The 25,278-nt window shown below is 44.0% G+C and overlaps 1 protein-coding gene across 9 annotated transcripts in view; it reads left to right on the top strand.

Moving 5' to 3' along the window:
* Positions 1 to 25,278, top strand: part of UNC79 (unc-79 homolog, NALCN channel complex subunit) — a 538,994-nt gene that overhangs the window by 495,750 nt on the left and 17,966 nt on the right. For 7 of the 9 annotated variants that reach the window (XM_069637971.1, XM_069637972.1, XM_069637973.1 and 4 more), the window contains 5 exons: positions 2,298 to 2,387; positions 2,658 to 2,702; positions 6,011 to 6,186; positions 10,616 to 10,802; positions 23,333 to 23,530. In XM_069637971.1, coding sequence (XP_069494072.1) covers positions 2,298 to 2,387; positions 2,658 to 2,702; positions 6,011 to 6,186; positions 10,616 to 10,802; positions 23,333 to 23,530 — 696 coding nt within the window. The remainder of the gene's footprint in view (positions 1 to 2,297; positions 2,388 to 2,657; positions 2,703 to 6,010; positions 6,187 to 10,615; positions 10,803 to 23,332; positions 23,531 to 25,278) is intronic. The other 2 variants (XM_069637967.1, XM_069637975.1) reach the window with 2 other exon arrangements.

The raw sequence follows: 25,278 nt of genomic DNA on the forward strand, positions 1-25,278 counted from the left end.
GACAGATAATGTGTCACAATTCAGGTTGAGGGAGATGGTGGAGTGCTGTCGAATAATTCTATTGAACACAGGAAGAGTGCTATATACCATCTCCAAACCAACAGAATGGTGGAAAGTTTTAACTAAGTGTTGAAGTATGCAATCAGATGGGCCTGGGCCAATGGCAGGGACTGGACGGGAGCGGTGATGGATGTAGTTGTTAACTCCTCATTGCACAACAGGTGTTTCCCTGATCAAACTTAGGAGGGGCAGTAAGGCCAACACTAAACTACTACCTGCTTGGATGGGCAGAACTTCCGATGTGGGGAGTAAACTGGGGAGTGACGTGGAGAATATCAGGAAGAGTCAATTGAGAAACAAAGAAGCATGTGATGGTGTGGGTGTGGAGAGGAACACTTTCTTCCCACTGTTGGGGATATGGTGAGAATCAGATTACCTCCCGCTCTCAGAGATGGGTGTTGTAGATGGTCTAAGCCCAATAGGGTGAGAGAGGTTTTCAAACATGCTGTAAGATTGGACCATGGTATGGTGTGGAACATTGAGATGTCTCTGGTGAGAAGAGTGGAAGGTGGTGAGAAAGAGAAGATCACCGGCAGGTGTGAGAGAGATGTGGAATCAAGTGCCAGCAAGAGTGATGATGGTGATGGGATGAGGCCTGTGGGACCCAAAGATGAGGCATTTTCCTTGTCTAACTGTACAGCTGGGAAATATTTCATTTGGAGGTCCGTGAGGTGCTATCGGAAGCCTATGTCTCTCACAGAGTATGTGTAAAGGGGGATCACTCCTGAAGCTTCCCTATGTGGATGGAGAACCTTTGTGAAGAGAGGAGGATGTGTAGTGTGGCTCGTGCTCTGGGAAACACATGGAGGCCATGGTAACCACTCAGCGGGATGATGGAGTCGGAATGTGAGGAGTGGAACGTGGGCGAAGCTAATGGTTGGGACTGGACATGGAGAGGGACATGAACACTGGCGGAGCTCAAAAATTTACATAACAGCTTCCCCATAAATATAATATAATTTACCTTCCTCCATTTCCGCATCCCCTTACACTAAAATTGGATAGGAAACAACCTTCCAGGACTTACTGTAAAGTTTTGAACTTTTTTGTAGACTTGTACCAGTGGTCTTGTTGTCAAGGAATGTATCTGCGCATAGTTAATGCTACTTTCTGCCATTACTTGACCACTTATCTAAGGATTGAGGAGAACGAAATTGTTTGGTTTCTGTTGACTTCCCACATCCCATTGTGCCACCCCCATTGCACACTTTGAGTGGCATATTTAGCGAGCAGGTGAATAAGCTACCCTTCCATTGGGAAATTAGAGCTCCAGGTTTTGGTCCTCAGGCGTGCTACTTCCATGCCTTCTTTCTTGTCTAGAAGGGTTGACCTCAGGTTAGCCCCTTAACTAGTATTGTCATGCACTTTCCTTCTGAGTTTTACAGAAGATTTCCTTTATTAGTTTATTTTTGGACTAGTGGAACAGCCAGTGTAAGTGTGTGAATGAAGACATTTTCAGAGTGTTAATAGAGACATTGTGGAGGCGTGATAGGCTGAAAATAATTGTATTTACAGAAAGCCCTCTGTATGGGGAAACATTTTTTTAAAGGTTTTGTTGGAGAAATAGTGCTTAATCAAATTAATTTCCGTTTACATGTTTTTTTAAATGTATATATTTTCTTAATGTATGCAACTTGAAGTATGCTGTTAAAGTGATATCCGTGTCTTGGGCCTTTTCTGCAGCTAATTGTATGTTATCATTGGGGTAATACACCTTTTTGTTTGCCTGGAAGATGAACTTGAAGTCTTATTATTGTATGCATATGAGAATAGTTCTCTCTAGCAGTGATAACAGGCGAAGCGGGAAGTCTCTTATTGTTGTATGTGTAAGGCAACAGCTCCCTCTAGCGGTGGTACCAGGTGAAGCAGGCACATGACGGCTTAGGACAAACATACATTTGGCCTTTTTATTATATAGTAATCTACTTACATAGCACAAACCTGATTCCAGATGACTTTCGGAATGCTTTACAATTATAAAAATAATAAAACAATAAAAATGCAGAAATCACTACTAGCTCTGCCCCCGGACATGCACAAAGAGATACCAGCATGCTAATGAGGTGGCATGTGACAACCGTCTAAGCTATAAAAGGGGCATTCCCTACCTGGGCAACGGCACTCAAGTTGTCGAACGCTGTATGTAATGTTACGTATTAATTTCTGCCACTGAATGCAAATGCAGACTGATGTTAGGAGGTATATCTGTTTTATTTATCTCTCGTTCATATTTCCAGTGTGGAACGGCAGCCATGGAATGCATGAGGCAGTACATAAGCGAGCTCCTGGATTTTATTGCGGATATGCACACGCTCACCAAACTCAAGGTACGGTAGCCGATCTAGTGTATCAGGTAGGCCCTTGTGTGTTGTCATGTGATAGGAAGTCAATGGACATTTCTTGGACATGTGGTTTAACAGTGTTGTGAGGCGTCTGTGTACTGTTAGGGCCCTGCCTTATTCGTGGTCTTGAAGATTTTTTATCAAGAGCTACCTTTAACCAAACAGCTAATGCATGTCTACAGTGTTCGTTATTGTAAATAAAATTATGTCACAGAATATTTTTTTAGGTTTTAAAATGTTATTTTTTCCCCTCAGAAACAAAGGCATTTTTTTGGCGATGTTCGTCTCTTGATACTGTCGGTAATGTCCTCAACAAATTCTGAAAGGGGGTCCAGAACAGTGAGGTTTATGTTAGGGTTTGGCGGGAGCACTCTTGAGAACCTAATTTGCTACAGAGTGGTGAAAGCGTTTACTGCACAGCATCTCTGACTCCTTTTTTCCTTAGAGGGACTGCCTTGCAGTAAACGTGCTTTGGTGAAGCAACACAACTGTTTTAAGAGAAAATCCCCAATGTCTGAGCTATTTCTATGTTAGCGAATTCAGATATTTTTTAAACAAAATGGCCGACCGCTATGCTCAAGATCGGCATATCGGGAACCCAGCGTTCTTTGCCGAATTTCCTATCATTTGGGACAAGAGTGTGACAAAGTGTATTTAGTGGAGTTTGGAAATCATATGTAACTACACCATTATGCCAAGCTCTTAAAGAAAATAATAATTCCAAGACCTAGCACCACTAATAACAACGATTGGCGATTTTTTCTTAAATCAGTACAGGTGCTTCCTCCTACCTAGAGCGTTGGCTTTCCTGTTCTGGATTTCTTTTCTTGTTATTTTGTCACGTGTTCTTGGTGGCCTTGGGCGGGACGGGCACCTTTCAAAACATTCCATTCAAATGTCTCTTTTTTGGATTTTGTATATGTGATCATCCAAGTATTTGTGTGTGGGCCTGGGCTCAGCAGACTCTGGGAATCCTCAACCCTCCACCCCGTCCTCCCGTTAGTTCGATGATTTGAGAACTTCCCCATTCCAATCTGACGAGAATACGCAACTTTGCCCCATTCCGTCAATCGCCCTTCCAACGCTCCACAAGCCTTTCTATTGGTCAAACTGTGGACTTGTATTGGAAACAAAAATTGGCACTTTCAGAATTGGCTAGCTGAAACGCCCCCCTACCCCGATTCCCCTTGTACAAGTGGAGACTTCAGGGAGCGCACTGCCTTCGCTCCCTTTCTATATTTTGGCAGTCGGGACTGTGACCAAAACACTTATCGCCAATGCTCTTGGAACTCCTCGACATGACCTACCACAGCCACAGTCTGCCAAGATTCTGGACAATGGTTACAGTTTATTTTATTTTCCACCTCCTGTCATGTATTCACTGTGAATTTTCTGCAATTTTCTGAGAGTGTACTGTGCTCCGGCAATGCCACGGGGCAAAGGGCGCCTGACAGAGATAGTCGAAATAGTACACATCTGTGTTGTTAGCGGTAGCATTAATGTCCTGTGTATATTCATGTGCACACATGATTGGTCCATCTGTGCATCCCTGTCCATCTATGTATCAATCTATTGATGTCACTAGACCTACATGCATATGGCAACTGGCTTTGATGGCAAGAGGAGACATGATTGTGCTGGGCTAGTGCGCTCAATGCCAGTGACTACCAAATACTGTCCGAATAGGTCTATATTTCATAATAAAAACTACACATTTTGCTAACGAGACCTCAAGATGGAAATATAGATGGATTGAAACCAATCACAATTTTATTTATTGTTGTTGGTGGTGGGTAAGGTGGATGTTTGCTCAAGAGAAATGGCCATTTGCCTGTTAGCCCTCCCCTACGGCTACCTGATTGGCCGATGCTGTTTATTGACAGATAAAATTGGCCAATCCACTTCCTCAGTTTTTTTACTTAAGGATACACCTTGGTTACACTCATTTATTTGCAAAGTGATTCTGTTTCCGCAGTCTTATTTATTTTCTAGTCTGGATCTCTGAAAAGAAAATCAAAGAAATCATATTTTTTTTCATAGGTTGGAGAATGCGTGGGGCGCATATTAATCAGTTTTCTCTCCGGGTGCATTCAGAAAATCCACGCTTCTCAGTTGAGTGAACAAACAAAGATTCATTCTAAAAATGCCCTCCATGCTTTTTACCAGGCTATCAAAAAGTATGAAGGCAGAATCTGTAATGTTGTCATGCTCAGAAGAATTTGAATGCCAGTCACTATTTGTGTTCATTCTAACTTTTCTATTTGAATACATTATTCTTTCCTATCAGTCATGTTTGTATCTATGCTGCTCTCTGATTGGCCCATCTATGCTGCTCTCTGATTGGCCCATATATGCTGCTCTCTGATTGGCCGAGCCACTTTGTTGCCATGAACATGACTCATTCATGCTATCGTTGTGGACGGAAGACACTTGGTCAACCTTCCTTATTTTCTGGCCCCATGGCTTTATTTTAGTGAACTCCAGAACTCTTGGAGAATAATTAGAAAGTCAATAGCTGTTCTGAGTTTTTTCAGTGTTGAGGGAGTAGGATTTCCTGGTCAGGTAGAAATTCAGCTTCTAAGGGTCAACTTTAGAGGACAAACTTGCTGACCTTTTACTCACTAAGTATGTAGGATGCAGTGAAAACTTTTTCAAAAGTTCTCTGACCCACAATCATTTAAGATTATCAGCCAGCACTCCCTGTTCGATGTATTTACAGTGTTTATAAAAACTGTTGTTTGTTCATATAATCTCTCCCTTTGAATTTGCCTCCATTTTGTACATTGTGTAATTACCCATATTTTATATGCACCATTGGAGAAGGATAGGATTACAAAATAAAAGGGCCAGTTTAATTTGTGGGAATAGTGTTAGGGGCCCGCAATCTCGAGTGACAACGCCCATAAATGGATAATATCTTCACCCCATATTCCATCTGTTATTCTCCAATATTTATATTCTTTTTCCGGGGATACAGGGTAATTGTGTCCATGTCCAAAATCATAAGAAATTATGATATGATATGTTATTCATAATGCGCTTAATACCCAGAGGTTTCTAAGCACGGACCCGGAGATCGAACCTGTGTTGCTTCGTGTCGTCTTGCTTCCAAGGCAAGCACGTTGCCACTGAGCTATCCTCCCGAAACAAATCTTAATTACAGGTATATATGGGGCCAAGTAGGGAGTCATCCAATCAGGGTTCAGCCTGGGTATGCATAGATTGTACTCCTTTAAAGGTGCATTGACCATCAACTCAAAAAAGCCGTCAAGTTATATATTCTAAACAAACGAACCCTGAAGAATTCCTTAAAAGCTTGACTATATATTAATTCTATGAAATGTATTAGTGCAAACTCCCTGCTTCATCATTTGGGCCTCTCAGACCAGCAGGCAGGGAAATGTGAAAATAGCCGCCTTAAAGAGCAGGCAATGGCATCTCAGTTTGAATTGCCACTTTGAATTTCCTCTTGGCCATGTGACCATCTCTTCACCAGTTGAACGATTTGACTAAACAGTGCTTGCAAACGTCACGCAAGCAGGAAGGGGGAGCTGAATGAGCTTGAGAGATAAATAAAAGGAAATCGAAACCAATGCTTTGCCTTTCAGAGCCACATGAAGACTTGCTCCCAGCCACTGCATGAGGACACCTTTGGCGGCCATCTTAAAGTGGGGTTAGCGCAGATAGCTTCCATGGAAATCACACGGGGAAACCATCGGGACAACAAAGCAGTGGTTCGATACTTGCCTTGGCTGTATCACCCTCCTTCTGCAATGCAACAAGGGTAAGATCCAATATTGATTTGCAATGCTTAGTATCAACAACAGACATTCCAGGGAGGGGAAATGGCATGTTCGACCATCGCGTATACAGATTTGTGAAGAAGTTGATTAGGAAAATGTTTGATGTCACGTGTATCTTGTTCTAAACCACACAACGATACACAATGGAAAGCACGTAACCCGTGTAATTAAATTGCATCTCCACAGCTACGTATATGTTTTTCCTTTAACAATAGTATCCAATAATCGTCAACGTCTCCTTTGGCCTCATGCGTTGCTTTATGATCGTTTGTTGGACGCCCCAGTGTTTGCCCAGATGCAATGATGCTTGAAGCTTATGCAAGAAGACATAAAAACATATTTACATTACGGAGAGTGAAGCTAAAGCCTGAAACTATTATCACACTTTATCGAAAGAAGGCTGAACAATAAGCGTATTAATCCTGTAGGCTGTGTTCCCCGGATTGGAACATATCACCTGCAAATATCACACATTTATTCGTCCGTCACATTGATCCTCTACATTAAGGGTCTTCAACTTGTGGCAGCTGATGAAATATTTTAAGGGGGGCGCAAATGTGTATGAGTGACCAATTATAGCAGGCGAGTTTCAAGGGGTTCTAGAGGGGTTCGGCCCAAGAAGTTTCTTTAATAATTGGTTAAAATTTGTATTTTATGTATACTTTCTGTGAACATTTTGACAAAAAATCACACAATCTAAAATTGGTTAGGGTAACACATGAAAAGAATCCAATATATGCCAGGCCACCAAAAGTACACAGAAGCATTTCAGGATGCAAGGCAGTGCCCACAATACGTGCCAGCATTTACACTGTATGAAGACCACACCCATAATGGCTTCACTCAATAAGGCCAATATTGCCACTGTAAGATACACTTGTCTTGGCCTTCCCAATAAGGCCAGATCGGCAAGCCACCGTTGAACACGCTGGCCTTTGTTTTGCCCGGTAATGCCTGTGCTGTACCTGTAAGAACACACCTATGATGGCGTTGCCCAAAAAGGCCAGTACTTCCAGCCAATTTAAGATGGCAGCTGTCTTAGCTTTGCTCAGTAATGGCACTACTCAAGCCGACGTGTTATTACCAAGCAAGATAGGACACTATTCTAGGTACCAGAACCATAGACACATTGGTTCCCATTGCTTTCAAGAGGTAGGTTATAAAGCTCTGTTTTTTAAAAAAAAAGGGGGAAAGCATAATTTTACTAGAGAAATAAAATGTGCGATTCACTCATAGCCATACAGGGCAATGTTATACCATGCATAAGACCTAAAAATACCCCATGACCGCAATATCCTGCAAACTAATTTGGTCCTTAGCTTGAATCTGTGCATTCCAGAAGACTCACAACCAGGCAGGTAAATACAGATCAAAAGAACGTGTTGCCTAATTAAAAAAGCAGGCAATTAAAATAGCATAAACGGATGCTCACCACATATTATACATGGGATATAGTACAGCATACTGTACGTTATAAGTATATTTCAAGTCACTCAGGAGGTTTATGACCCAATAGAGGAGTGAGGCCAAAGGCTGAGTTCCTTTATAAGGTCACAGACCTCCAAGGTGACATCCTTCTTCTGTAAGGTAGTGGGTATTGTATTCCTTATAGTACATTACCACATACTGTCATTCTCTGTAATACCTCGTCTCTTGCTTAATATAATGTAAGAGATCTTACATTTGTTGGTCCATATCATCTGTTTGGATATAAAAAGAAACCACAAATGCAGCTTGCGTTGTGGTGCAGAAAACTGGTTCAAGTAGTTGAATAAAAAGTGGCGGAAAAAGAACTTACATTTTGTGCTAACAAATATGCAGTAACCTGCAGATTCTTGATCACAAACTCCAGGAGCGCCAAAATATACATGCTACCATTAGTACCCGGCACACGGGATCCACGGGATACACTTCATGTGGATTGGCTCGTTTCTGAGCCATACTACAGTGTAATCCCGTGGACTCACTCCGGGTACACTGTTGTTATGCAGGCGACCACACGTAGTCCCTTCTCCCTTTTCCAAGGTGGCCATTTTTTATGTTTATTTTTTCTCAATGTAAGTGAATGGCCGCCATGGAAAGGGAGAAGGGACTACGCGTACTCCATGGTGGGCATTTCTTTGTTTCTTTGTTTACTATGGCCACCACGGAAACATTTTTTTGGAACTTTTCTTTTCCTGGCAGCAAAACGCAACCACAAAATACGTATTAACATACGTTCACTCAGCATAGAGCGGTAGTCAGCCCCATGGACGAGTGTGCCTAAAATACCACCATAAGCAATTAATTATCTTGTGGTAAAATCAGGGGACATCCGGTCCATCCAGATTCGAGGTGCTGAGGATATTTAAATTAAAAAGAACCATGGAACTGTCACTCTGATTGTATAACTAAGCAGCAAAATAAATTCCCATATGCACGTAAAACTATACTACTTACCAGAATAAGGTTACTAAAATACATTTTGATGAATATAAGTGTGGATATATTGGTTCTCATTTTGGATGGTTAGCCTTCAAAGTTAAACCCATCAAACATTTTGCATACACAAAATATCTAAATTATGGTAGCATACTTCAGTGCTTGTTCTTTCAAATATCGTAAGACACACTAATCACATCTTTGAATAACTCCACAGCTTTGTTTTAGAGGATCCATGACCTATACATCAATACATCTTAACAAACACAATTATGTATTAAATTATACCGAAAAATCATCCAGATTATTAATCACGTCACCGTTAACAATTGTTATAGACAATGTCTGCAACAAACTTTTCTTGACCAGCAGCAAGAGCACGTAATACTTCCTCTCCACAGATCATTAAGAAATATACAGATGTCATGTTAAGTCGGTATATCACTTGTAGCCCCAAACAACAGTCATTTTTTAACACAACCACCATTCACTTATTAAAAAAAATAATTCTTAGCGTTCAGTGCGTCACACCCCAACAAGTTTCGGTCCTTTAGCGATTATCAGAACTTCCACAGGGGAAATCGCTTATTACATTTGAAGGCAAAATAAAAAAAAAAACACCTCTAGTTTAAAACATTTTTCTTAGTGTTGCAGTGCATCATACCCCAACACGTTTCGGTCCTTTAGCAACTATCCGACATTCCACAGGGGAAATTGCTTATTACATTTAAAGGCAACATTTTAAAAAAGCATATCATGGGGAAGGGTATACAAAGTGAAGAATGACGCCATTGTTTCAAAGTCAGGTCCATCATAATCATTTTTTTAAATTTTTTTTTTATTACTTGTGTATAATCAAAAACAGTAATGATTTTTACAAGAGGAAGTCAAGAAGTGGACGAGTCTTTATTGCCGAAGCTTTGCAGAAGCAAGGTTGCACCTTGTAGTAAACGAATGGTGAGTCGAGCCAAATCAATGTCACCACACGTAGGAGTCTTTAGCGGGTGTCCGTACCAGTCGTCGCCTGGTAACAGCGGAGGACCGTGCCCGCGACAAGACGAGCATGATGACTCAAGCAGGGATTGACCCTGTTGCTGTGTGGGGTGATTCAGGTGAGGATTCAGTTGCGGTGGATTGATGCACTGTGGCATTGATTTTGGTAAAAGCTGCTTCCAATAATTTGGACGTGGTCTTCTTCAATCCCACTCGCAACACCTGCATAAAAGCAAGCATATTGTAGCCTTACCTTGAGTCGTGAGCCGAGGGCTTCAACTGAAATAACTTAACACCTCTCTTCTTACTGTGGGCTTCAGTAATGGGAGATGTGTTCAATTAGTTGTGTTGAAGTCCTAGACTTGTTAGTTAGTTATCACCCACGCCAAAGCGGTCAATGACATGAGGCTTCTTAATTTCTAGGCATAGTAGTAGATCTTTAGGATTAGCAAAATACAAATCAGGCTAGCCTAGAAGAGAGGTAAAGCAAATCCTGACCTGCTTGAAAGTGTAGAGCAACTAATAAATTATGGATCTCTGGAAGACTTCCCAGTTTAGTGGGAGAGCTTTCCAAATGAAAAGGATTCGTCCTGCAGTTGACGCCCTGTCGTTCCCCTCCAAATGCAGGCATATGTGGGCAGTTGCTCCAGGTGGCTTGGATGTGTGCATTGTATGAATTGTCAATGTTTTAAGATGCGTTACATAGATTGATTTATTGATCCATTTTGGATTCATTTGGAATTCAGAAGACCATTATATCAGTTATTGAATGCCTTGAAAAGGGGCGTAAAGATTATTTAACAATGAGCCAATGAGGAGTAAGTTCTGTGGGGCAGGTTTTTGGGACCTTCCAATCAAAATCTGAATCCTCATTGCATTGTTCTTTTCACATTCACACATTGCAATTTCTGGTGCGCTATGCATATTTACGGCTCCATGTGTGGCCCTGTGGACATATCGATTCCTAATGTCTTGTATATCTTTTCCCTCCGACAGGCCCAAAGAGTTTATTGAGTGTGTAACCCATATTCGCCTACTGTCGTGGCTGCTCCTGGGCTCTCTGACCCATAGTGTGGTCTGCTTGAACTCCCCCTCTTCTTGCATGCCGATACCTCTGGATGCCGGCTCCCAGATTGCGGATCATCTGATTGTCATCCTGATTGGCTTTCCAGAGCAGTCAAAGGTCAGTAACATTGGCTGCTTTTGACTGGCAGTGCAGGACTGGCGAAACGTTCAGCGGTTACAGTGCTAGTTTGGCTTATTATGATCATGCCTTTATATGTATGCCTTTGATGCTCTGCTCTCATCTATGCCTTTGATGCTTACAACTATGCATTTGATGCTTAGATCTACGCCTTTGATTCTCTCATCTGTGCCTTTGAGGCTCACATCTATGCCTTTGATGCTCACATCTATTACTTTGATGCTCACAACTATGCCCTTGATGCTCACAACTATTGCTTTGATGCTCACACGTATGCCTTTGATGCTCACATAAATGCCTTTGATGCTCACATCTGTGCCTTTGATGCTCACAACTATGCCCTTGATGCTTACAACTATGCCTTTGATGCTCACACCTATGCCTTTGATGCTCACATAAATGCCTTTGATGCTCACATCTGTGCCTTTGATGCTCACAACTATGCCTTTGATGCTTGTACCTACACCTTTGATGCTTGCCTCTATACCATGGAGCATGCATGCATGCCTTTGATGGCCACATCTATGGCTTTGATGCTTGCATCTGTGCCTTTGATCCTCACAAGAATGCTTTTGATGCTTGTACCTATACATTTGATGCTTACATCTATACCATGCAGCTTACATGCATGCTTTTGATGGCCACAGCTATACCTGTGATGCTTTCATCTATGTTTTTGATGCTCTCATGTATGCCTTTTATGTTTGCCCCTATGCCTATGATGCTCACAACTATTCCTTTGATGCTTGCCCCTATACCTTTGATGCTTGCACCTATACCTTTGATGCTTGTATCTATACCCTGGAGCTTACGAGCATGCATTTGATGGCCACATATGTGCCTTTGATGCTCTCATCTATGCCTTTGATGCTCACATCTATGCCTTTGATGCTCTCATCTATGCCTTGGATGCTCGCATCTATGCCTTTGATGCTCACATCTATGCCTTTGATGATCACATTCTTCCCGCTTTTTGCATAGAGATGAACAGTGTCAAGCCATACGAACCGCTGCTACAACATATCATTAACACCTTTTAACCACAGATAGAAATGCATTTATTTACACTTTTAAAACACATACAAGATTACCTTCTGAATTCTACATGCAGTATTTTAAAAAACAGTGCATCTTTGCCATTTATGCTACTGCCATAGTGATGGTAAAATGATGATGTGTGCACACCCCTCAGGATACCATCTGCAATAATGATAATAATTGCTACATGCCTTATCCCTGTCTGCAAAAGACCCAATGAGGGCCCTCATTGTCTTGGGAAGATAGCTCAGGGGCAACGTGCTCACCTTGGAAGCAAGACGACGAGGAGCACCACAGGTTCGATCCCCGGGTCGCGCTTAGAAACCTTTGGGTATTAAGCGCGTTATAAATATCATATCATATGAAACATTGTATATGCTAAAAGAAAATATGCATCTTCGAATGACGAAGTACAGTATACAAAATGAAAGCATCATCAAAAGGATACGATATTATACAAACAAAAAATACAGGCCCAGTTTTAATAAAAATTATGAATTCATTCCTTAGTCACGCAGTGGTGTCTGATAATCTTAAAAGATGAGGTCACCGCACCGCTGAAGATGATGTCACTGGATCTATATAGCTGGCAATCGATAGGCCAGTTGCCGGATCCTGACCAAAGGCTAAATTTAACGTTAAGGAACAACCTTTGGTAGATGCTAAATGAAGCCTCAATGTGCGTACATCTTACAGCTTAGCTCATATGTTCATTTAGTGTTAAGGCACGGGGTTGGAATTGCCTCTAGCCCAAATAAATATTCCCATGTGAAACTCACGCTCACAAGGGTAAAGGACACTTAAGCGATAAGCCCGCGGCTTCAGGCCTCCAGCACTCCCATTCATTTCAATGGGCGTCTCACCCGCCAAAAACAAAATCGGGTGATTTCACCCGCCTGTGCAACACAAATAGTTGAGAGCTATGACTAAGCAATCGGTGCATGAACATGCAAAGCATGTGAAAGAAAAGAAAGACTCTGTTCAAAGATGGCCGCCATGTACACAAAACACACGCAACTGGTAAGAAAGGAGAGGAGAGGTCCCATTTACCTGTCATTTAAAAGAAATAAAACAGGTGAGTAGGTGCTGCGGGACACAGGCAAAAACACAAACGTGTGAAGAGAAACAGAATTAGGGAGGAACGATAGAAGCCATGGCCTAAATGACCTAGTGTGTAGCTGAGGAGTTGAGAATGTGGAGATAAATGAAAGCAGAACAGTGCAAGCAACAGGAGGGAGAGCAAATCAACTCGAGGAAGCCAGACAAAAAAGGATCGCAGATGATCAACTACCAGCAGTGAGTGCCTACATTCCTAGGACCCTGATTGGCTGAACCTCACCCCGAATATTCCTCTGAGTGATAGCAGTAATCAAACACATATCTGCCACACTACTGTCTCCAGCTTAAGTTCTGCACGAGCAGCCTGCAAACCATGTAATGCAGTACTACGCCATTTGTACATGTTATTATTATATTACATACTATATGTATATATTTAATCTTTCATTACTTCATTTGTAGTAACACATAGTGAAGTAGAGGCAAAAGAAACAACTTCATAAAGAGTTTAATGTGTACATTGAACTCGGGGCGCGTCACCCACAATTGGCGACAGAGCACTGCTCTACAACCCATTGTGCAGGAGCCAGAGGGCAGGTCCAGTGGACCCCTGAGTGCTCCTTCGGCTTCTACTTGTAGCTGAGGGTGTACCCTTGGGTCGGTCCATGTTGTGGAGGAAGACGGGGGGTGCGTTTTGCTCCCACAGCCTTTAATGACTCATTGAGCATGGTGGATCATGTACGGCAGCCCATTAGGACGTAGGGGGCGCTGCTGCACGGCCGCCCTCAAATGTCCTGTGTAGAGTCGTGAAATCCTGGCTTCTCACTGGGCGGTAGCCAGGACTCGGAGAAAGGTGTTGATAGTCACTCTAGCGTGTGGACAGACCATCCTTGACTCAAGAGTGGTTCAGGGTCCTTAAAACCATTGTGTGTGTATGTGTGTGTGTGTATATATATATCTGTGCAAGTGTGTATTTAGCATTACAGATAGCCTTAAGAACAACAATGATTCAAGAGATGGTTCAGGTTTTTTTTATTTTACTATAATCAATTTTTGTGGACGATAGTTAAAGTGTGGGAGCATCAGGACACTCTTAATGGCCGTCTCTCTCTCGTCTCCCAGGTCGTCCCAGTTCCCTTGTGCCCAGACTTCCCTACCATCAATGTGGGTAACTAGAGATTGGTAAGCCCCAGTGTCTATGGTGCTTACTATGGCGAGGGCCTAAACCACCCCCCGGGGTTCTTCTAGGCATCTCGGGAGGATAGCTCAGGGGCAACGTGCTCGCCTTGGAAGCAAGATGACACGGAGCAGCACAGGTTCGATCCCTGGGTCAGCACTTAGAAACCTCTGGGTATTAAGCGTGTTATAGATAACCTATCATATCATATCATCCTAGCCTGGCATCCCACAATAATTATAATGGTCTTCAAAACAGGAAATGGTGCCTTGCAGCTGCTCAGGTCTCACTCACTAGTGTCCTTCTCATGCTCTTGTATCCAGAGCCTGATTTTCTATCCTTCCTTTCGCTTCCTTCTACTTCCCCTTGTCTTCCCATTTCCTAGTTTCTCTCTCTCTCTCTCTCGTCTGTGTCTCTGATGTTATCCGGTATCACCTTTTCTCCTACTCTCCACTACTCTCCACACCCCTCTTCTACCCACTCTCCTCTAGTCTCCAATCCACTCTACTACTCTCAATTCCCCTCTACTCTCCCCTCCACTCTAGTCTCTACATTATACTCCACCCCTGCTTCTCTCGCACTCACTCTCCTTTTTCTCTCCCAGTCACCTTTCCCGCTCACTCACTCTCCCCTTCTCTCCCACTTTGATCCATTCACCCACCTTGCTCACCGTACACACACTCCCACACCCAAGTACCACGTTATCTCACCAATCAATACCATCAACACTCTCTCTTTTAGTCACCTCCATGCTCTGCTCCATTGGCCTGCCAACACCTGGTCTTTTGGTCACATTTCAGCTGTTTGACCTCACCCGAACAACCCACACCCAGCCCTTTCATCTTCCCCCTTTAATACTGCTACTTCCACGTTGTAGGCATTTCCTCCCCCTCCCATTGGCTTGAGCGCTCACCTCCTCCCAAAGGCCATTCCCTATATGACTTCCCCCAAGGGTGACGTTACACAGGTGGAAAAATATGAATGGTCATTTTAGCCCCGCCACATTCTAGATCACTGGTCTCCGCTTTCCTCATATGCAGCGGTGAGGCACCAGTGCTGCAGATGTGCTATAACCTGTTTGTTGCCAATATTCTTGTCTCCCGGCGGCTTTCTTTTATGTAGGTCAGATTGTTTCCCTTTTTGCTGTATGATAGCCTGGTAGTTCGAGTTTCTTGAGCGGCTCGCTCTCTAGTGGGTTGGATTGTCCCTTGTGCATCGTAGGAGAACATCGGCCAGCAAGTTTGAACGTTCGGCATACGGTGATCAAGAGTGGAACTCTCCATTTTCAACCAAACACGTGTGGGGGAAAGAGAGACGAGGGCTCTTGTAACTCCCTAACCCCGCCTCCGGGGCAGGACTGGCTCTGGCAAACACCCTGGTAAGCCTCTTGCCCCAAGTCGAGAGGGGTCTCCATCCACCCTTGACAGGGACTATTCACTTGCACAATCTATTACATTTTCTCAAGCCGGTCAAGCAATAGGATTGTCATCTGGCGGTCCATTGATTGGTTCAACAGCCCAAAGGTCGGCACGCTGTTCCTTACTGTTATCGATGGAAATTCTGTTGCGCATATGCCAGTTATGAGTTTCGGTTGACTTGTATGTTGTTATGAAACTCAAACACACCTCGGCACAGCCTATCTACGATTGGTAGAGGAATGATGTGCTAGATAGTTTATGTTTCTGTCGGTTCTGCGTTCAGCATCACCTCACAGCTGCAGGAATTGATTGATTGATTGATTGTTTATTCATTATGCGCTTATACACAAGTGTTTCAAAGTGCAACCATGCATGGGCGGGGAAGACATAGGGAACACAAGTCTCACTCTGCAGAAGAGAGCACGTATCTGATATAACGTTTGGAATAAATCTCACATGATTATATAAAACCCCTTCCGCCAGGTTTGAGTTACAGGGGACAGGTGGCCGTGCTGAAGTCAGCAGAAAGGCAGGGCCTTCATAAACATTTCAGTTTCATCATAAAATATGCAAATGTCAGAAAGCAAATTCAAATCCCTTGATCACATTTTTGCAAAAATCACTGTACAATGCATTGAAACTGGAAAACCTTAAAGCTTGTCTTGCTTGCTCCAAAGGCCACATACGGAGGACGGCAGCCATTTTGGAAACCGAGAAACCATGTTACTTGTTAGGGAGATTGCAGTCACCATGAATATTGCTGTTACAAGATCCTTTGGCCGAGCTCGCGAGCTGACCACAACTCTTTCAGGCTTGGGCCACCTTGACAGTTCTTGCAATTCTCTCAAAATTTCACTCAAACTCGCTTTGGTCAGGGCAATTGGAAACAAATGAGCATCTATGAGTGTTTCAGCTGGCCAATCACACCACTAGATTCTGGAGGGGGCATTGGTACCCCCATAAAATGCCCAGGCCACTTTTTGTTTCTCTTTGAGATGTCATTTTCTCCTCGTAGTGGTCACTTTCAAGAAAAGGTATATATGTGTGTGTGTGTGTGTGTGTGTGTGTGTGTGTGTGCGCGCATGCGCGCGCATGTTTTTGTGCGTACATGCGTGTGTGTGTGTGTGTGCAACGAGATGTTATCCTTCCTACTCACAACCATAAAATGCCATTTATCAGAATTTGATTAAAAAATAAAATACTTGTGCTTCTTTTGATACATGCTTTAGTGCTCAGAAGGGTCACACGCTTCTCACTTCTGTATTGCTTTTTGCACCACGGTTTGAATCTTGGATCCTAAATTTGTTCTCACCTTATTCATCTCCTATTGTCTTTATAGTGACTTTTATCAACCGGTGAAGTCAATTAGTTTCTTTAACCTTTAGTCTTGGGCTTGTCTTTAATCCCAGGCTGATCAGTGCACACTGTAAATAACTTGTTTCAGCTACTTTGGCTTAAGCTGGCAATTTGAACTCCATCTCCCAGCATGCACCCAGGAGCCTTCCCAAATCCCCAAGTCCTTGATATTCTGTTTCTTAGTCATACGTCTTGGGCTGAACTCATTTTCTGTGCTGGTCACTATCTCAACCCTTACTTGGCTCTCAGGTTTCCCTGTCCTGCTCCTCAATTCTCTAATATGGTCCTTTTTCTACTTATTCTTCCTATCCAACCCTCTCTTCGCGCTCAGTTCTTGATAGAGGTACAGTCTCGGCGACAGGATTTTCTTTCTGAGGTCTGTGGTTTTGGTGTTGCCACATAGGCCACTTCGACCAAAGGTCGCTAGGCCATCTTTGTCTCTCTGGCACCGTGTTTCGGTCCCTTGCTTATTGCTCTGGGCCCTTGTGTGCATCTTACTATCTGGCAGAAGGTCTCTCTCTCCCTCTCTCGGGTTTCCCCTCTAGTTCTGCAAACACTCCGCTTTTAGATACTCCAACCCAGCTCTGATGTTGTTCCATATTTGGGCGGTGATATCTCCCATTGCTCGCAGCTTTTTTCCAGCTTGGACGATGGTTTCTTTCTTTCGCTTCTCTGCCACTCCAACTCAGACAGCATCTTCTCAGTCAGGTCAAACAGTGTAACTTCTCACAGCTGGACACGTTAAATCTCTGGACCAGAAACACCAGAAACCTTCCTCCACATTTGATCTGCAAGTACCGCACACTCTGGACAGTCTGGAACACTCCTCCTATTCTGGTCTCATGTTAGGTGAAGTGCCCACAGTGCTGCAGGCCTGGTCACATGGTCATAGGCAGAGAAAACAGACGCTTCCTTTCTTCGTTGTAGCTGATCCATTGATGGCATCTCACCATGCAGAAAGTACCATCTATGTTGCACATGTAGTTACATCTACTGAATATAATCTCACAACGCCCACTAACACCTGGAACAAAAAAATGAAGCTGTAAAAACACTATGGTTGAAATTACTCCTGCATGCAGCTCATTTAATTGCCACTGCTGTTGCCATTGAAACGCCCTGTAGGATACATATGCCAAGCCCTTGTGCTTCGATGGCACTCTTCACTTTCATCTCTTATACCAGAATCAGGCGTCATCTCAACAAAGTTGGCTCTCAAGCCCGCATTCTACTGGGCGGCTAGACTTAGATCCTAGCCAGTCTTTTTCTTCAGTATGTTGTACCAAGCATAATGCAGTGGCATCTGGCCCGCTGCTGACGCGGGTTACTCTTTCATGGGTTGTAAAATGTGATCTGCATTAATTGTGGTCCGTGCAATTGCCCAAATTATTTGCAAGAGTCATTCTGACTTGCCAATAGACACATGTCACATGCTCAACAAAATAGACCTCTTACAAAACAAAATCCGCGACCACTACAATACCTTGCCAAAACAGAGTCGACACTTAGATTCCCAATCCCATAGCAAAACCACTAACATTCCCAAATTTGCCTTTAAAGAAGTTTCAGAACTAGAAGTCCTGGACATACTGAAACATCTGAAACCATCGACTTGCAAAGCCGATACATGCCCCCCGAAATTAATCAAGGACTGCGCTGAACCACTTGCCCCAATCATTACCGCATTCATTAATGCCTCATTCAAGTCCTGCTCTGTCCCAGACAGTCTTAAAGAAGCCTGGGTGCGCCCACTTCTAAAAAAGCCCACTCTCGACCCCACGATGCCTAACAATTACAGACCTATAACAACTGTCCCCTTCCTTCTCAAGATTCTAGATAAAGTGGCACACAGCCAAATCCAACTATACCTCGAATCTAACTCCATCCTAGGCACCAGACAGTCAGGCTTCCGCAAAGGTCATGGAACAGAGACTGCCTTGCTGGACCTAAAAAACCAAATAACCAAGATATTGGACAAAGGTAAACCCGCCCTTTTACTTCTCCTCGACCTCTCTGCGGCATTCGACCTAGTGGACCACAAGACCCTCACCTCACACCTCTCCCACTCCGCACATTTCTCTGACCAAGCCACCTCCTGGATAACCTCATTTCTTGAAGGGAGGGCCATGAAAGTCTTTTCAAACATTTCGAGCGCAACACCATCCATAATACACTGCGGTGTCCCTCAAGGCTCCTGTACAGCACCTACGCTTTACAATCTATTCACTAAGCCCCTATTCGAGAAACTTGATGCACTTGGGATTGCCTACACCAACTACGCCGACGACACCCAAGTGCTCCTCCCTCTATCAGGCTCATACCACAAAGACGCCCTAGCTCTAAAACTCATATATGCCACCATTCAAGCCTGGATGGCCACTAACGGCCTATGTCTTAACGGGGATAAGACTGAAATCCTTATCCTCGGCCAAAAATCCACACTGGCCAGGCTAGACAGCTGCTATGCCAATTTCAACATCGACAACTGCACTATCCCAGTCCTATCCTCTGTGAAAACGCTAGGGGTCTACATTGATGCAACCCTGTCCATGGACAAACAAGTTAGTGCCATTGTCTCCGCATCTGCACTAAGCACTAAACTCATCAACGCCATTAAACCATTCCTTTCCAAAGAAAACTGCCTTTCAATAGCAAGAGCTACCATAGGCGCTAAACTTGACTATTGCAATGCACTTCTAGCCGGCACCTCTGAAAAAAACCTAAACAAACTCCAGGTCACCCAAAATAACGCTCTAAGAGCAGCATTAAACATCTCCAAAAGGGACCACATCTCACTGGCAAGGCAATCAGTTCACTGGCTCCCTGTCAAAGAACGCATCACCTTCAAGGTACTGACTACTACCCACAAATGTATCCACCACACTGCACCATCATATCTCTCAGACACCATTCTCAGACAGACCTCATCCAGACCTACCAGACTCTGCTACACTAACCAACTCACTGTACCACGCATCCACAAGATTACAGCCGGGGGGCTGGGTTTCCCCTACATAGCACCAAAACTTTGGAATAATCTCCCCCACGCTCTAAGAGCAGAAGGCTCCCTCACAGCGTTTAGAAAAAAACTCAAAACCTCTCTCTTTAACTAAAATTCCTCTACCTACTGCCATTCAGGCACACACTGCTAACTATTGCTACTGCCCAAACTGTATGCATGTATGCCTCTGTATGCTGTAACTAAGACGCGCTTTCCCTGTAACCAGCGCTATTCTGTAACCAGCGCCACGATGCCTCAGGGCTGATTCTGTGCGCTTAACAAATGCGAATAAATAAATAAATAAATAAATAATGTCGAGAAAATGTGGATGTCACGCCCCAGCAGGGGGGGCCGACATGGCCTTTAGCGAGGGTCTCAGCTTGAGCAGCAGGCCGTTAAAGGCCATGTCCGCCCCCCGTCGGGTGGTTGGAGCCATTCTCACCCTGGGATTTACCAGGTGAGGATGGTTTTCATTTTTTTTTTCTCTGTCGGGAGATGGACTTCATAATGCATGAGTCCAAAAGCAAAATGGCTGCCGTTAGTTGAACAGGGACGTTGTCCCTTTTCTATTTTAATGGAGGTGCTCTCTTGATGTAAGGAAAAAAAAGGGGAAAAAGGCTGTTGTCATTAAAATAGGAATGGGACTATGCTCCTGTTCAACTTACGTTGGCCATTTTTTTCATGTTTGTTCATTAAAGCGCAAGAAGTTTATTGGTGCAGGCAGTGTTTGCTCAATCGCGCCCGGGAAAGACAGATTGTAATTGGTCAATCTGTCTTTCGCAGGTGCGAATGTGTTGTATTGTATCAACCTAGCACGCCGACTCACTCAAACATCAATATAACCCACTTACCCGCCAGCTGAAGCTGACATTGCTGTCAATGTCCAGACGCGTGCCTAATCCTTGAAAGTAGCAAACTGCGGCAAGGCACTTTAAAAGGCCGTAGGGGCACCACCTGTATTGAGCATTAATGTCTGCTGGCCTTTCTTACTTACCGGGCTAGAGTGAATTGAAGCATCAGGGGGGGGGTATCTCTTGACCTTGAGCCAAATGTTCTAAACTGCGCTGGGTGGTGCAAATTAGGAGCGTTGTGTAGACAAGCAATTCTGTGTTGTTTCGCTGATACATTACACAGGAGGGCTTTTGCGCTTGGTGATGGCAAATTGTGCAGAATTACATTTCTGTCTTTTGTCAAACTGCAACTTTGTCATTTTGACTAACTTTCTGAGATAGCTTCTTCCGATGACCCAATATTTTCTAATGTCTTTGAATTCTTTTCCAATATTTTGGTTAAATATGCGTGTTTCCACACCACCCATAGCGCCGCCCTTACCTCTGTCAAACTCTTACCCTTTCCTTTATTGTAAAACTCAATGATCTCTTTTATCCTTTTAAAATCTCTTCTCTTTTATCTGGAGTGACCAGATTTTGAAAATAAAAAACCGGGACAGGCCACTGACATAGAAGTAGGACTACAGCTTCAGCGGTGAAACTGTAGTCCTACTTCTATGTGGGTGGCCTGTCCCGTGTCATGTTGCAGCGCCCGGGGTCTCGAGAATATTTTAAGTTTAAAAAACCCATTCGGGATTTGGGGATTGGGTGGATACCATTCCAGTTTTTTGGCAAAAATCATGATATCCGAACTTAAACCGTGGTGATATCCACCGAATCCCCAAATCCCGGGATGGGGTTTTTAAACTTAAAAAAGTCTCTGGATCCCGGGACGGAGGTGTAAATACCCAGACAGTCCCAGCAAAACCAGGACCTCTGGTCACCCTACTTTTACCTACATGTTCCCTCTTATCACACTTGTTTTATTTCCCTTGCCAGTTACTCTATGTTGTCATTCCAAGTCGTCAACATGGTGTCGTCAAGAAGAGAACACTCTTTTTTTTTTTAACTCAGATTCATTTGCTGTGACATTTTTTTCTTTACATTTGCACTTCTGTGCATTTTCTTACAAAAGTTTCCATTTACAGACAAATTATTCAGGGTCTTGTTTTATAAGGAAACCTCAATATTTCGGTATCCCTACAAAATATCCCCACCAAAAATATTGGCGTACATATGGCCGTTTGTCTCGCCATAGGCGATATGTTTGGGGGGGGGTAATTTGTGGGAGCAGGGGTTGCGGGGTTGTCCTACGGGCCAAACGTAAAAAGCTGCCAGCACAGAAGAGCGGGATGCGCCAAATCTTGAAGTGAGGGTTGCTTGTGACACCTCTGCTTCAGAACAGGAGTGAGAAGACTTATCACATGCTTTCATCAGACACTTTTAGTAAATGTATAACTGAATACATAAACAGTCACATCATCACATGCTTGTTGCTGCTGTCCTGCCTGGTATATATGTCCTGCGATGTAGAGACTTTTTTTCTTAGGGTGAGTAGTGTGACCAATTAAAACTGCAGACCCCAACTTCCATTGTTCTCTCAAAAGGCTTTCTGACTGAACCTCAAAAAGACATGTTTCAAATGTAAAGTTCTGGACATAGTTACGCTCCCATAATGCTCTTTGCTTTTATGCAAATCACCAGGATTGGGTTCTGTGAAGAGATGCTGGGCCTCCTTACAAGTTTGCCGGTCCGAAAACAACGGTGCTGGTAAGCTTACTGGCACTGTTGTTTCCGGACCGGCAAACTACGAGTCTGCAGGCGGGTGCCATTCTACCCACCAAGGTCAGACCTGGCGGGCGAAACGACAGCCACCCGCAGTCTTTCACGGAAGCACCGGCACCGTTATTAACAGTGCCGATGCTTAAGTGGTCCCCACTGCCAGGGAGTCCTATGGTACTCGATGGGAATGGAGATCAACATTTTACCGGCGCCTGACTTGCCGGACCGCCAGGGTTGTAATGCCCCGGTGTTTCCGGCATGTCAGGTCCCGTTAAATCATTACGGGTCTGGCGGCTACCTTCCAGTTTTACCGGCACGGTTACCGCCGGACTCGTAATGAGGGCCACTGTATTCATGACCTGCCCTGGGTCCTCGCCGCTGCCCACTCCTCCCTCAACGACCCATCGCTCCAAGGATATGAGGGTTCCCCCAATACATTTTCCCCAATTCCAGCACTGCAATTTGCTACAGTGTGTAATGACCCCCAGAGTGTAGGAACGGCACCCGATTCATCCCGCCATATCCTTCTCATGCTTGCTGGGTTATGTTAGATATGTCGAACAAGGCTTCTGCAGCTCACATAGTTTCAAAATGGTTTGATTTTATAACACAGCTACCACACTGTTGCTCAAAGGTCCTTAAGTTGGACGCCGGAGTAAGGCGGGAAAAAGTATCAATAAACATGACTGTAGAAAAATCACTCAAGCAAGTTTGTGTGAATATGTTTTCTTTTCATTTGGATCACATTTCCTTCAGCCAATCGCAACTGGGGAAGCAAAGGCACGCCTTCTTCTCTTGTATTTGTATGTATTTGTTGTTTATATAGCGCCTTACTCTTGTTGTTCCAGACGTCCGTGCTGCACATGTGCTCGCTGTTCCATGCGTTCATCTTCGCCCAGCTGTGGACCGTGTACTGCGAGCAGGCCGCGGTCGCCCCGTCCATCCAGAACCAGACCGAGTTCAGCTTCACGGCCATCCTCACGGCGCTGGAGTTCTGGAGCCGCGTGACGCCCAGCATCCTTCAGCTCATGGCACATAATAAGGTGGTGAGTTATTTACATTTGCAGGGCTGCCATGACCTAGCTTCTCTGTAAAAACACAACAGAGCCCCCTGTTGGAAGAAAACAGAAATGAGGTTAGACTGGCCCTATAACAAATAAGTCTGATTGGAGAAGGTACTTTAACTAAACTCTATTGGTTAAAGGGCTAGTTTCGCCAAGTTTCTGTGTATAGTGTATCCTTTTTTGGACATATTATCTTACTCACTGTTGTGTTTTGATCAATGTGTTTCACTCTTAATGTACTTAACATTCCATAAAATAGTTAGTTTTGTTGTTAATAGGTTACATCTTGAAATCCAAAAAGTCTATCAACTGTTCTCTACTGACATGATTCATTGTGATCTGGTCGAAATTATTTGGTCTCTCTACTGAATTGTCAGTACGCTGACATGATTCATTGTGATCTGGTCAGATTTATTTGGTCGAAGACGATTTCATCTATATTTCTTTTTTTGACTTTGCCGCAAATATATGCGGGGGAGACCCCACGCGGCTCCCCCATACTCCTTCCACATTAGTTATTCTCCTAAACCCTCCCGACTCATGTATCGTAAACATTTTTTAGATGATATCGGATTCGACCAATTCTTCCATGCCCATACCTTCTGTTAGCCGCAGACATTTACCGTGGACAGAGACATTGAAGGAAATGCATCCAGCTTGCAGTGTATACATGTCTGGTGTCTTTTATTAAAGTGCAGGCATTGATTGTATCCATATGGCACATGTTGCTTCAAAGCTTCTGGACATGGAGAAGGCGCTTCCTTTTCTAGAAAGAGGGATGTCTGCTGCCCAGGGTGCTGTCAGGGCTTTACCTCTTTGCAAGAAGACTGAGATATTACTTTGAGCGGCAACAGTTCTTTGGTGTGTGAGTTATCAAAGGGTTAGAGTCTGCACCAGAGGGCTTTATTGTGTGTTAGTGGACTGCCACCCCAGTGAGTGGTCCCGAGCCACAGACAAGGGATCTGCAATGAGGCTGAGGGTCACCCAGCACACAGTAGAGCCTGGTTGTAAGGGCTCTAATGCTACTAGAGCCTGTGCGGGGGATGGGACGGAAGCCTCACCTGGGACTTCCTCTGCCAGAGTTTATCCCTGTCTCTTTGTCCAGTGACCAGTTTGTAAACATCACAGAGGGAAATTTGAAAAGCGACACGTGCTGATGTCCTCTAATGTGGAGGCAGATGGCTGTCCGTTGTAAGTTATGCTGACATAGAACCCCCAGATCTCTGCAAGCACTGGTCGATACATGTGGTAGCTTTATGCGGGACCAAGGTTTGACGGCAAATGCAGGGAAATATGTTGGGATACGCTTTTCTAATAATACTCAGAGATCCCATGTGGTCCATATATCATTAAATGGCCATAGGCTTCTGGTCCAACAGGACTTTGCTTACCTTGGGATCACTTTCAACCAACGCCTTACCTGGAATACCAATACTGCCAAACAGAGGCTTAGAATGAGCCGAGCTTTTGGCGGCTTGTTCAGATTCGTAAAGACTGTGAGACGCATCGCTGTTAACCCCATTTTGGGATAAGGCAATTGTTACTAGGGCCTGGGGATGTGAGTTATGGGTTTGTAGGAATATGGAGACACTACAGAGGGGAGAACATGTTTCTTGCCTCCATGGCCTACCTCCAACTACCGCAACGTATCTACCACACTTGGAACTGGCCTACCCTTCCTCACGGATGTACTAACACTAACATTGATCATGATGTGGTCATCTGTGTAG

The sequence above is a fragment of the Ambystoma mexicanum genome, chromosome 14 (genome assembly GCF_040938575.1).
Source record: "Ambystoma mexicanum isolate Mex_15411 chromosome 14, UKY_AmexF1_1, whole genome shotgun sequence".
NCBI lineage: Eukaryota > Metazoa > Chordata > Amphibia > Caudata > Ambystomatidae > Ambystoma > Ambystoma mexicanum.